The following is a 12,697-nucleotide window of genomic DNA, read 5'->3' as shown; positions in this document are numbered from 1 at the left end:
CGTTCTGATCTCCAATTCCCAAAATGCTCTCTTCCATTGCACTCTCTGATAAGATTCCTAGTACGTCAAATATAATCCCGGCAGTTTTTGGCACATCAGTTCCATGTTTATCAAGACTTGAGCTGTGTATCAAAAACTGCCACCCTTAGGATATGTTACAGAAGCTCTTCTGCAATCCTGCGAAGTTTCCATTTAAAAAAAAGCCTCTGACAAAGATTACAAGTTATTTTTTTCCAAAAGTCATTTACCTCGATAATGAATGCCTGAAGAAGACATCACTGAAGATTTCACCCAGAAGCCTCGGAGTGAGATGGTTTATGCCTTCACACTGACACACTTTACAAAAGTGCTTCACCAGATACTGCAAAATAAGGTAGTGCGGCTGAGGCAGGCTGGGAGATTCCACAATTCTTCTGATTTGCTGGACGCAGTCATCAAGGTTCTGGATTTCTGAACAACAAAGATCAGATTATGTTAGGGTCTACTTTCAACATTGTTAAATATAAGAAACTTCATGGTCATGTATTGTGAAGCGTGCTCATAGGTACATGTGGGAGGCAATGGCGTAGTGGTACTTGTAACTGGACTAGTGACCCAGGGTAATGCCCAGGAGACCTTGGTTCGAATCCCACCACGGCAGATGGTGGAATTTGTTTTTATAGTTTAGTTATTAATGTCACAAGTAGGTTTGCATTAATATTGCAATGAAGTTACCGTGAAAATTCCCCATTCGCCACACTGCGGCGCCTGTTTGGGTACACTGAGGGAGAATTTAGCATGGCCAATGCACCTCAGCAGCATGTCTTTCAGACAGCGGGAGGAAACTCAAGCACCCGGAGGAAACCCCCGCATACAAGGGGAGAACATGCAGACACTGCACAGACAGGGACCCAAGCCGGGATTCAAACCGGGGTCCCTGGCGCTGTGAGGCAGCAGTGCTAACCACTGTGCCACTGTGCCACCCATGACTTAGAATTAAATAAAGAAAATCTGGAATTAAAAGTCTAATTGTCAATTGTTATAAAAACCCATCAGGTTCACTAATGTCCTTTGGGGAAGGAAATCTACTATTCCTACCCAGTCTGGCCTCCATGTGACTCCAGACACACAGCAACTGCCCTCTGAAATGGCCCAGCAAGCCACTTAGTTTAAGGGCAATTAGGGATGGGTAATAAATATTGGCCCAGCCAGCGACGCCCACATCCCATGAACGAATAGAAAGATAAATTCATGAATCACAGAATTATTCTGGCGCAGAAGGTGGCCATTTGGCCCATCGTATCTGCACCTGCTCTTGAAATCAACATGGTGACTTACTGCCTTTTCCCCTGCACATTGTTTCTATTCAATAATCCTCTAATTCCCTCTTGAACACCTCGATCAAACTTGCCTCCACCACACTTCCAGCAGTATATTCCAAACCTCACTGGGAGAAAAAGCTTTTTTCACATCACATTTGCTTCTTTTGCAAATCACTAAATCCTCAGACAGATTTCAGAATATGAGCCGTGCTTTGAGAAGATGTGCAACCAAAGGCCAAAGGATGGGGGAACTCATTCTGCCATATAGAGATTCTATGATGCTATGAAAATTAAAATCAAGAGGGTGGAACACACAGGAGCAACTTCTTAGACCTCCTGTTGGTACTGACAAAGACTTTGGATCAGAATCGTTGTCCACCCTCTGGATATGGTAAAATTCAGAGTCTGGAGTTGAACGGAGGGAGTAGAGAAAACAACAAAAGAATGTAATTTCCATTATCTCAGCTTCATTTTTTATCACAATGAACAGAATACAATCCTGAACAAGATGTCACACATGTGGGGCGGCACGGTGGCACAGTGCTTAGCACTGCTGCCTCACAGCACCAGGGACCCGGGTTCAATTCCGACCTCAGGTCACTGTCTGTGCGGAGTTTGCACATTCTCCCCGTGTCTGCGTGGGTTTCCTCCAGGTGCTCCGGTTTCCTCCCACACTCCAAAGATATGCGGGTTAGGTTGATTGGCCATGCTAAATTGACCTTAGTGTTAAGGGGATTAGCAGGGTAAATATATGGGGTTACGTGTGAGCTTAGAGTACTAAGTAAACTCAGCAAGAGGGCTACATTACAATCTCTGAATTGTGATTTTGGCTGACTAGATACTGAACTGTTGACAGTGTAATCTGGATTGTAGGGAATGTGAGGTCTATTTATTGGAGTGACCTTGATGCTGAACCAGAGGTCTCTTTTCCATGCTCTCTGTGACAGGGAACTATCCATCAGACTCCGCATGATGTTCCATTGTTTAAAAAGGGATCAAAGGAAATGCTAAACAATTATAGGCCAGTTAGTCTTATAATGGTGCTGGGAAAATTAGTAGAATCAACCCTGAGAGATAGGATTAATCGTCACATAGAAAGGCATGAACTTGTCAGGTTAGGTGTTTTGTCAGTGGCAAAATTGCCCCTTAGTGTCCGTAAGACCATAAGACATAGGAGCAGAATTAGGCCACTCGGCCCATCGAGTCTGCTCTGCCATTCAATCAAGGCTGATATTTTTCTCATCCCCATTCTCCTGCCTTTTCCCCATAACCCCTGATCCCCTTATTAATCAAGAACTTATCGATCCCTGTCTTAAAGACATTCAATGACCTGGCCTTCACAGCCTTCTGCGGCAAAGAGTTCCACAGATTCACCACTCCCTGGCTGAAGAAATTCCTTCTCATCTCTGTTTTAAAGGATCGTCCCTTTACCCTGAGGTTGTGCCCTCTGGTTCTAGTTTTTACCAGTGGAAACATCCTCTCCACGTGTACCCCATCCAGGCCTCGCAGTATCCTGTAATTTTCAATAAGATCCCCCCTCATCCTTCTAAAATCCAATGAGTACAGATCCAGAGTCCTCAACCGTTCCTCATATGACAAGCTCTTCATTCCAGGGATCATTTCTGTGAACATCCTCTGGACCCTTTCCAAGGACAGCATATCCTTCCTTAGATACGGGGCCCAAAACTGCTCAGAATACTCCAAATGGGGCCTGACCAGACCCTTGAACAGCCTCAGAAGTATATCCCTGTTCTTGTATTCTAGCCCTCTCGACATGAAGACTAACATTGCATTTGCCTTCCTACCTGCCGACTGAACCTGCACGTTAACCTTAAGAGAATCTTGAACAATGACTTGCAAGTCCCTTTGTGTTTCAGATTTCCCGAGCCTTTCGCCATTTAGAAAATAGTCTATGCCTCCATTCCTCCTTCCAAAGTGCATAACCTCACACTTTTCCACATTGTCTTCTATCTGCCACTTCTTTGCCCACTCTCCTAACCTGTCCAAGTCCTTCTGCAGCCCACCTGCTTTCTCAATACTACATACTACATAGCTTTGTATCATCTGCAAGATTAGCAACAGGCCTTCAGTTCCTTCTTTCAAATCGTTAATGTATTGTGTGAAAAGTTGTGGTCCTAGTACCGACCCCTGAGGCACACCACTAATCACCGGCTGCCATCCTGAAAAAGACCCCTTTATCCCCACTCTCTGCCTTCTGCCAGTCAGCCAATCCTCTATCCATGCCAGGATTTTACCCTTAACACCATGAGCACTTAACTTATTTAACAGTCTCCTATGCGGCACCTTGTCAAAGGCCTTTTGGAAATCTAAATAAATCACGTCCACTGGTTTTCCTTTATCTAACTTCCTTGTGTCCAAGATGTGTGGGTTAGATGGATTAGCCATGGCAAATATTTGGGGTTATGGGGATAGGGCCTGGTTAAGATACTCTGTCAGAGAGTCGGTGCAGACTTGATGGGCCAAATGGCCTCCTTCTGCACTGTAGGGATTCTACGAACTGGATGGTCAACGTGGATTTGTTAAAGGAAGGTCTTGCTTCACAAACTTGATTGAATTCTTTGAGGAAGTGACAAGAAGGGTTGATGAAAGTAGTGCAATGGATGTTGTGTACATGGATTTTAACAAGGCGTTTGACAAGGTCCCGCATGATAGATTGGTCAAAAAAGTAAAACCAATGGGATGCAGGGTAACGTGGCAAGCTGGACAAAAAGTTTGTTTAGTAACAGGAAACAAAGGATACTGGTCGATGGATGCCTTGGTGCTCCATAGGGTTTGGTGTTGGAACGATTTGGACATGCACATGGAGGACATGATTGGGAAATTTGCAGGCGACACAAAGACTGGTCAAGTAGTGGATAGTGTCAAGAATAGCTATAATCTGTAAAATTATATAGATGGGTTGGTGGAGTGGGTGGTATGGTGGCACTTGGATTTTAACACAGAGATGTGAGGCCATGCACTTAGGGAAGTAAAACAGTTATAGGGAGTACACAATAAATGGGAATATACCAACAGGGGTAGATGAAGTGAGAGATCTTGGCGTACAAGTATACAGGTCCCTAAAGGCAGCAGTTCAAGTAGACAAGTTTATAAAGAAGGCATTTGGATTGCTCTCCTTCATTGGCAGAAATACAGAATATAAAAGTAATGTTGGAATTGTATAAAACACTGGTGAGGCCACAACTGGAATACTGTGTGCAGTTCTGGTCACCACATTACAGGAAAGATGTAATTCATCTGGAGAGTGCAGGGGAGGTTCACAAGAATGTTGCCAGGGCTAGAAAAGTGTAACTATAGAACATAGAACAGTACAGCACAGAACAGGCCCTTCGGCCCACGATGTTGATGTTGTACTCATTGGATTTTAGAAGGATGAGGGGGGATCTTATTGAAAATTACAGGATACTGCGAGGCCTGGATGGGGTACACGTGGAGAGATTGGATAGGTTAGGGTTATTTTCCTTGGAAAAAAGAAGGCGGAGTTGTGATTTGATAGAACGATGCACAAAATAATGAGGGGAAGAGATAGAGTGGACAGGATAAAATTGTTTCCCTTGACAGAGAATTCTAGAACCAGGGGACATAGATTCAAGATAGATTCAAGATAAGTGGCAGGAAGTGTAGAGGGGACATGAGGAAGGACTTTTTTAATGCAGCGGGTAGTGTGGGTTTGGATTTGCTGCCCGAGTTGGTGATGGAGGCAGAGACCCTAAACTCTTTCAAAAAGTACCTGGGTCTGCACCTTAAGTGCTGTAAGCTACAGGACTATAGGCCAGGTGCGGGAAGGTGGGATTAGAAAGGGCACCTGGGTATACTCGGGTTGGCATGGACATGATGGGCCAAATGACCTGTTTCTATGCTATAACTTTTCTATGGTTCCATGGTAGGGAAATTCTGAAATCAGGCGGTTATATTGGGACATTTAGAAAATCTAAATGCAATCAAGTAGAATCAATATGGTTTTTATGAAATTAAATCATGTTTAACTAATGTAACGGAGTTCTTTGAGGAAGAAATATGCAACGTGGATGAAGGGGAACCTTCATCCAATCTTGGCCTGTATTCATTGGAGTTTAGAAGAATGAAATGTGCTTTTATTCAAACATATAAGATTCTAAGGGGACTAGACAGGGTGGATGCTGAAAGGATGTTTCCCTGTTACCTCTTGTGAGAGAGACTGGAACTAAGGGACGCTTTAAAAATAAGAAGTTTCCCATTTAAGACTGAGCTGAGGAGATTTGTTTTTCCTCAGGGGGTTGTGTTTGAGACATTCTTGCCCATAGAATGGTGCATGCACGGTGATTGAATAGTTTTAAGGCAGAGGTAGATCGATTCTTGGCTAACAATACAGTCAAAGGTTATCCACGGTAGCTAGGAACATGGAGTCTAGGTCATAATCAGATCAGCCGTGATCTTACTGAATGTTGCGGCAGGCTCATGAGGCTACTCCTCCTAATTTATTTGACCGTATATACCTGTCTCTGAGCTGATCACATTCATAGTCAACCCTTGGGAAAGTTCCCCAGGAATGGGAATGTCAGGTAGACATCCCAACTCAGCTCCCTCCTATTTTCCTGATTCCACCTCCTCCAAGCCATTGTTGGTAATGAAAATTCAGCTCCATGCTATGGGCTCAGAATTGTTAGCAAGTATTACACCCTCTCAAATACAACACACAGCAATAATTTTAACATGAACAATTTGCCTTCATATTGCGTCTTTAAGGTAGAAAGATGCTCCACAACTCTTCACAGAGTCATAATCTGACAATTAAAGGGCTATGAGTCAAAGGAAGAAATATTAAGATGGGTGATCAAAAAGAATTGGGCACTGTGGTGGGTTTTAGTGAGAATTGTAAAAGAAGAGGGAGAAGAGAAGGGCTTTTAGATAGGGAATTCCAGAGTGTGGGACTCCAGACAGGTGAAGCCAGAGCTGTCATGGAGGAAGACATGAGTTCAGACTCAGAGCAATGAGGCACTCTTAGGGTGGGAGATGAGGCAGGGCGGAGAAAATCACAGAGAAAGGAAGAGGCTCGGTCATGAAGGGTTTTACATATAGGATAAGAACTTTAAATCTAAGGGACACATAGAAATATACATAGAAAGTAGTAGCAGGATTAGGCCATTCGTCCCTTCAAACCTGCTCCGCCATTTATTATGATCATGGCTGATTATCAAATTCAATACCCTGATCCAGCCTTTCTCCCATATCTCTTGATCCCTTTAGCCCCAAGAGCTATATTTAATTCCTACTTGAAATCACACAATGTTTTCGCCTCAACTACTTCATGTGGTCGTGAATTCCACAGATTCATCACCCTCTGGGCGAAGAAATTTCTCCTCACCTCCATCCTAAAAGGTTTATCCCTTATCCTCAAACTATGACCCCTAGGTCTTGACTCCCCCATCATTGGGAACATCTGAATCTACCTTGTCTAATCCTGTTAGAATTTTATGAGCTTCTACAAGATCCCCTTTCACTCTTCTAAACTCCAATGATGGACCAGTGGCCAATGTAGCTTCGCAAACACAGAGATCTTGAGTTAGTTGGACTTGAAGCAGAGTAGGATATGGCAGATACCCTTTGGATGTCTGACGTTTAGAGAGGGTGGGATATGGACAGGAAAGTCGAATTTGGAGGTAATAAAGACATGAATGAAGCAGAAGTGGATGTTCCTGAGGCCAAACATAGGCAATCTTTATGCCATGTGTGTATTGGTTCCAATATTTGATTTGATCTATTATTGTTAAATGTATTGGGGTACAATGGAAAGTATTGTTTCTTGCATGCTATACAGACCATACATGCCATTCATAGAGTACATAGGGGAGAAGGAAAGGAGAGAGTGCAGAATATAGTATAGCCATGGTGTAGAGAAAGATCAACTTAATACATTGTTAGAGAGTTTAAAAGAGTTACAGTACAGTTTTAGAAGCATAGAACGAGAGTAAAAGATAGAATTTGAGGGTATGCTGGAGACAGCTCACACAAATCTCTATGCTCCAGCGCCATCTTAGAAAGTGATAATAAAGATAATAAAAGAATTCAAACAACAATATAATAGACATACTTTTTTGTCACATCTTCACTATTTTTTCCCTAGAGTGGATGATCTTAAATGACTCTCAGAAACCAAGATAGACTGGAAATGTTAAGCAGAGAAGGAAACAGAATGAAAGGCTGCAACAACAGATACGTTCTTTAATGGTCAGCTTCAGTGCTACAGCCCCTACGGTTTCTTATCAAGATTCAAGAAATAAAATGCAACTTCGTCAAATCTGCAAATGAACTTGAGGAAAGGAAGGCAAAGCCTAAATGAGTCAATCAGAATGCAATGTTTAAGTTAGCTTTTCTGTTAGATGTCATGTACATTACCAAATTATTTTGCTCGTTGGAAGTGATACGCTGATGAGTCATCTCCCATTAGTGACCCCTGGTGGCATCACAACTAGTCAAACTGCATCAGTTGAAGCTGTTGAATGGATTGTTAACTCCGACATTGAACTATAACTGCTTCCCCAGCCATACAAATGAAAAATAATTTCAGCATGCTCCATTTACATTGTGGGTGGATTCAGTAACATTGAGGGCGGCACTGCTGCCTCTCAGCGCCAGGGACCTGGGTTCAATTCCTGGCTTGGGACACTGTCTGTGTAGAGTCTGTACATTCTTCCCTTGTCTCTGTGGGTTTCCTCCGGGTGCTCTGGTTTCCTCCCACAGTCCGAAAGATGTGCTGGTTAGGTGTATTGGCCATGCTAAATTCTCCCTCAGCGTAACCTGAACAGGCGTTGGAGTGTGGTGACTAGGGGATTTTCACAGTAATTTCATTGCAGTGTTAATGTAAGCCTACTTGTGACACTAATAAATAAACTTAAAAAGAACAAGAGATTTGCAAATGCACAATTTGAAACTGCCCAGTTATGATGCTCAACCCTTCACAATTATATTGCCCAGGCCCTTCTCCATCTAGCTCCAACCCAAATTGTAGAAGTTCCTCGTAAGGCAGTAATGAGGAAACCAAACTGCTGTCATGTAAAAGAACATTGGGCAATCCATGGGCAGATCCATGACTGCAAACGTAAGCCAAGTATCACCAGCAGAAACTGATTAGCTTTAGTTTTAAAAGCAGTTTTCACTGGAGATATCCAAGGACATGCCTACCTGAGCAGAACCTGATTACCTCCAGCAAGAAGATTGCTGACTAATCCCCACTTTACTCCACAGGATTGTTTCTGTTGACATTCTTGCTATTAGAGACACTCCTGTAAAGAGACTAATGGAGATATTCCACACAAACGAATAGTTCCAACCATATTTACCTACTCTGTTCCCATCTCACTTCTACCATGTCCCCTTCATCCACCTACCCAATCTAATTTTAATGTTGGTATGGTATTTGCCTCAGCCACCAACCCTCCAGGTGAATTCCACAGTCTCACAATCAGTGTAAGAAAGTTTCTCCTGCTCGCTGTTCTGAGTCTCTTTGATTTAATCTGATATCAAAGAAAGGGGATGTAAAGTCCTGTAGTGTTAAAAGTTAAAGTTTATTTATTAGTCACAAGTAGGCTTACATTAACACTACAAAGAAGTTACTGTGAAAATCCCCTCTTCGCCACACTCCAGCGCCTGTTTGAGTACATTGGGGGAGAATTTAGCATGGCCATTGCACCTAACCAGCACATCTTTGGACTGTGGGAGGAAACTGGAGCACCCCCACGCAGACATGGTGGAACTGTGCAAACTCCACACAGACAGTTACCCAAGCCGGGAATTGAACCTGGATCCCTGGTTCTGCGAGGCAGCAGTGCTAACGACTGTGCCACCATGCCGCCCCGTGTAAAAGGTCTCTCTCAACCTCTCCGTCCATAATGTTGTTTTTCTTTTGTACTTAATGGCAACGCATATTTATTCATGTGCATTAATACATTAACGGCATTAAACAGCACCTTTTACAATTACCGCGTAGGAAAGCAATGTTGGCTTGGCTTCCACTGATCTATTTACTTAACGATTTGCTCAGATAAATGTTTGATGCACAAAATGTTGCGACTGTCAAACTACTGTATTTTAATAAACTGCTTTAGTATTGTTGCAAAACAAACACAATCATTCCGCTGCCTCCGCTGTTCATGTGCCACTATCGGAGACCCCCTCCCTGGAGGGAGTGACATCCCCAGCGGCAACGTAATTGGAAATCAGACTATCTAACTGACTGCCGGACAGTTGCTTTCTCAGCCCAGTTCCACATTGCCATTTGGGAAGGTATGGCGACCAGATGCATGGTTAAAAATAACTACACATGTGCAAGCTTGTGCATGAGCAGCTGTCTTTGTGTTGTTCTGGCTGCTGTGGAATCTACACCACATCAGAACGCAAACAATTTCACGTTCCAGGACCCAAGCTGGTATTACAGAAATGCTTTCTAAAGCGGTTCGAAAATATATATGTAATGTTAGTTTTACTTGAATAGTCAGGTGCTGCATCCAAATCTGGTAAAGAGGTCAGAGGTACCACGCGGACGTTGAACTGGAACAGCTTGGGATTGCCATTTAGTAAGAACAAATAATGGGTCTTCCATTAAAATGATAATGTACAAGGTTAAGCTGTGAATTAAAGTTTGAGCTCTGAGTTGAAGAGTTGGTCAGCAAAACTAGCCACAGCTAATTGTGGCACTCTAGTCTCTGAGTCAGAAGAGTTTAGGTAGAGGTTTTACTCCAGAGACTGGAACATATAATCCAGCTGGAAACTTAAATGCAGTACTGAGAGAATGCTGACCTGCCAAGAGTGCTGCTTTTTGAATGTTAAACTGAGACCTTTTTGGCTGGAATTTTACCACCCCACCCCGCCACGGGAATCAGAGCAGGCAAGGAGCGGAACACGGGAAGGTCCATTGACCTCGGGCGGGATTTTACAGTTTTGGGATGAGTGAGGCTGTAAAATCCCGCCCTCTATCTGCTTGCTAAGATAATTGTAAAATACCTCATGCATCATTTGAAGAAGAATAGGAAAGTTCTCCCAATGACTCGGCCAATATTCATCTCTCAACTAACACCACTAGAATGTTTACTGGTCCTTTATTGTTCATGGGATTTTACGATGCGCAAATTGGCTGCCATCTTTGCCTACAAAATCATGATGCCTGCACGTCTGAAAGTGAGAAATCGGATGCAAAGCACCTTGTGAAATCTCAGGTACAGACCAAGGTGCTACATAAATGCAATTCTTTCTTTTTTTGCATGCTATTTAATTTTTAAAAATCCAATTCAATCAAATCAAGTCCAATTCAGAGTCGCAACAAGTGAGACATTTCCGACCCAAGCTGACAAGACAGGGCTCTCACCTCCTGTCTTGGGCTTGATCTACATGATCCAAGCTGATTGGAGTAGGCATTGCACCTCCTCCAAGGCTTGATCTCATTTGCATCTTAGCCAAAAGGCCGAGATGCCGCTTTTAAAAATTGCTTCAAATGAAGCTAAAATGTAACCTAATGACTTCAACCAAGTGCAGCATGTCGATACTACACTTATTCTTAGCCAAAAGGCCGAGAAGCGATGCTATTTGCATGCTATTTAATTTAGGACTTTTCAAGCACATATTTGGGGTTTTAAACATCTAGGAAACACTGCAGCTGCATGTCACAATCTCTGCCCTACTCATTTTTGAAAAGTAACAAACCTCACAATAGTTGTAACACCGTGCAATTTATTCTCTGACTTATTGTTATATTTTGTATGAGATTTCTCAATTGAAAAGCTGGTCGTTCACACTCATCCCAAGCCCAAGCCCAAGCTACTCCTGGATAAAGATTTTAGATAGTTGGAGGCAACCTCCCAGATAATTAATTCAAGGAATCCACACACTTCTACAACAAGGTAACACTGACATTAGGTAGAACACTCCCACTGGAACAAAAACAGCAGTTAATGCCTTGGTTCTTTCCAGTCAGACGACAGGCAATGCTGTGAAGTTCTAATCAAATTTATATACGAACATTTAACATAATCGAGGTCTGGAATCATGGAAGTTACAAGATATTGTACGTATAAGCAACTGACAGTTCTGATTTTATTTTATTTATTGTCACATGTATTGGAATACAGTGAAAAGTATTATTGTGCATTGTACAGACAAAACATACCATTCATAGAGCATGTAAGGAAGAAGGAAAGGAGATAGTGCAGTATATAATGTTACAGTCATAGCTAGGGTGTACAGAAAGATCAACTTAATATAAGGTAGGTCCATTCAAAAGTCTGATGGTAGCATGGAAGAAGCTGTTCTTGAGTCAGAGTTGTTGAGTTCTTTTTCCCAACGGAAGAAGGTGGAAGAGAGTATGCCCGGGGTGTGATTATGCTGGCTGCTTTTCCGAGGTGACAGAAGTGTAGAAGGAATCAAAGGATGGAGGCTGGTTTGCGTGATGGACTAGGCTATGTTTACAACCCTTTGTAGTTCCTTGCGGTCTCAGTCAGAGCAGGAACTTTACCAAGCTGTGGTACATCCTGAAAGGATGCTATCTATGGTGCACCTGTAAAAATTGGTGAGAGTCATAGCAGACATGTCGAATTTCCTTAGCCTCCTGAGAAAATAGAAGCGTTGGTGGGCTTTCTTAACTATAGTATCAGTATGGAAGGACCAGGATAAGTTGTTGGTGATGTGGACACCTAGAAACTTGAAGCTCTCAACCATTTCCACTTCATCACCATTGATGTAGATAGGGGTATGTGCTCCACTACACTTCCTGAAGTTGATGACTAACTCCTTCATTTTACTGACATTAGGGAGAGATTAGTGTCTCCGCACCATTTCACCAGATTCTCTATCTCTTTCCTAAACTCCACTCAGCATTTAATACAAAAATTATTTCAGGAGTTTGCATCCCACACTTCTAAAGCAACACAAGTAACTTGTTTCCAAGTGATTTCTAAGTCTGAAGTTACAACCGTACAAATTTTGAGTTGATGAGTGGTTGTTTACAGAGGAAATAATGAATAAAGGCTGGATATTACCTTCACACATCCAAATCTATTCCAGTTAACTAGGTATGGATTACATTACCCTTAGTCCTCACATCAAGAGCTTCTTAATTGACACATCAGCTGCTGTGGCATTAATTTTAAAAACTGCAACATCTAGATTCAACTATAAACTCAAGTAAGAATACACAATATAAAAATTCTTATGAGCTACAAATCTTCTTTTAGCTTAATTTCATTTCACTGCTTGATATACTTTAGGGAAGTTAAGGTTGAATCACCTATTCACTCATATCTTTTAAATGCATCTATTTTTATTTATAGGTATGGTGACCAAAACATTCCTCCCATTCCAGAACTGGACAGGTCATTAAGGAAGTAAAGAAAGATCATGGGTGGAAT

General features: G+C 42.4%; 1 protein-coding gene and 1 non-coding gene across 3 annotated transcripts in view; both read right to left on the bottom strand.

Annotated features, from left to right (window-relative positions):
• The window catches only part of pik3r3b (phosphoinositide-3-kinase, regulatory subunit 3b (gamma)), a 549,621-nt gene that overhangs the window by 225,330 nt on the left and 311,594 nt on the right, over positions 1 to 12,697 (bottom strand). For both annotated transcript variants that reach the window (XM_078218604.1, XM_078218605.1), the window contains one exon: positions 249 to 450. In XM_078218604.1, coding sequence (XP_078074730.1) covers positions 249 to 450 — 202 coding nt within the window. The remainder of the gene's footprint in view (positions 1 to 248; positions 451 to 12,697) is intronic.
• On the bottom strand, positions 10,677 to 10,875 carry LOC144498103 (U2 spliceosomal RNA). Its single transcript, XR_013498647.1, has one exon. It is a non-coding gene; the product is annotated as a U2 spliceosomal RNA (small nuclear RNA).

This window comes from Mustelus asterias, chromosome 8 (assembly GCF_964213995.1).
Source record: "Mustelus asterias chromosome 8, sMusAst1.hap1.1, whole genome shotgun sequence".
NCBI classification, from domain to species: Eukaryota; Metazoa; Chordata; class Chondrichthyes; order Carcharhiniformes; family Triakidae; genus Mustelus; species Mustelus asterias.
This window is presented reverse-complemented; position numbering and strand designations above follow the sequence as displayed.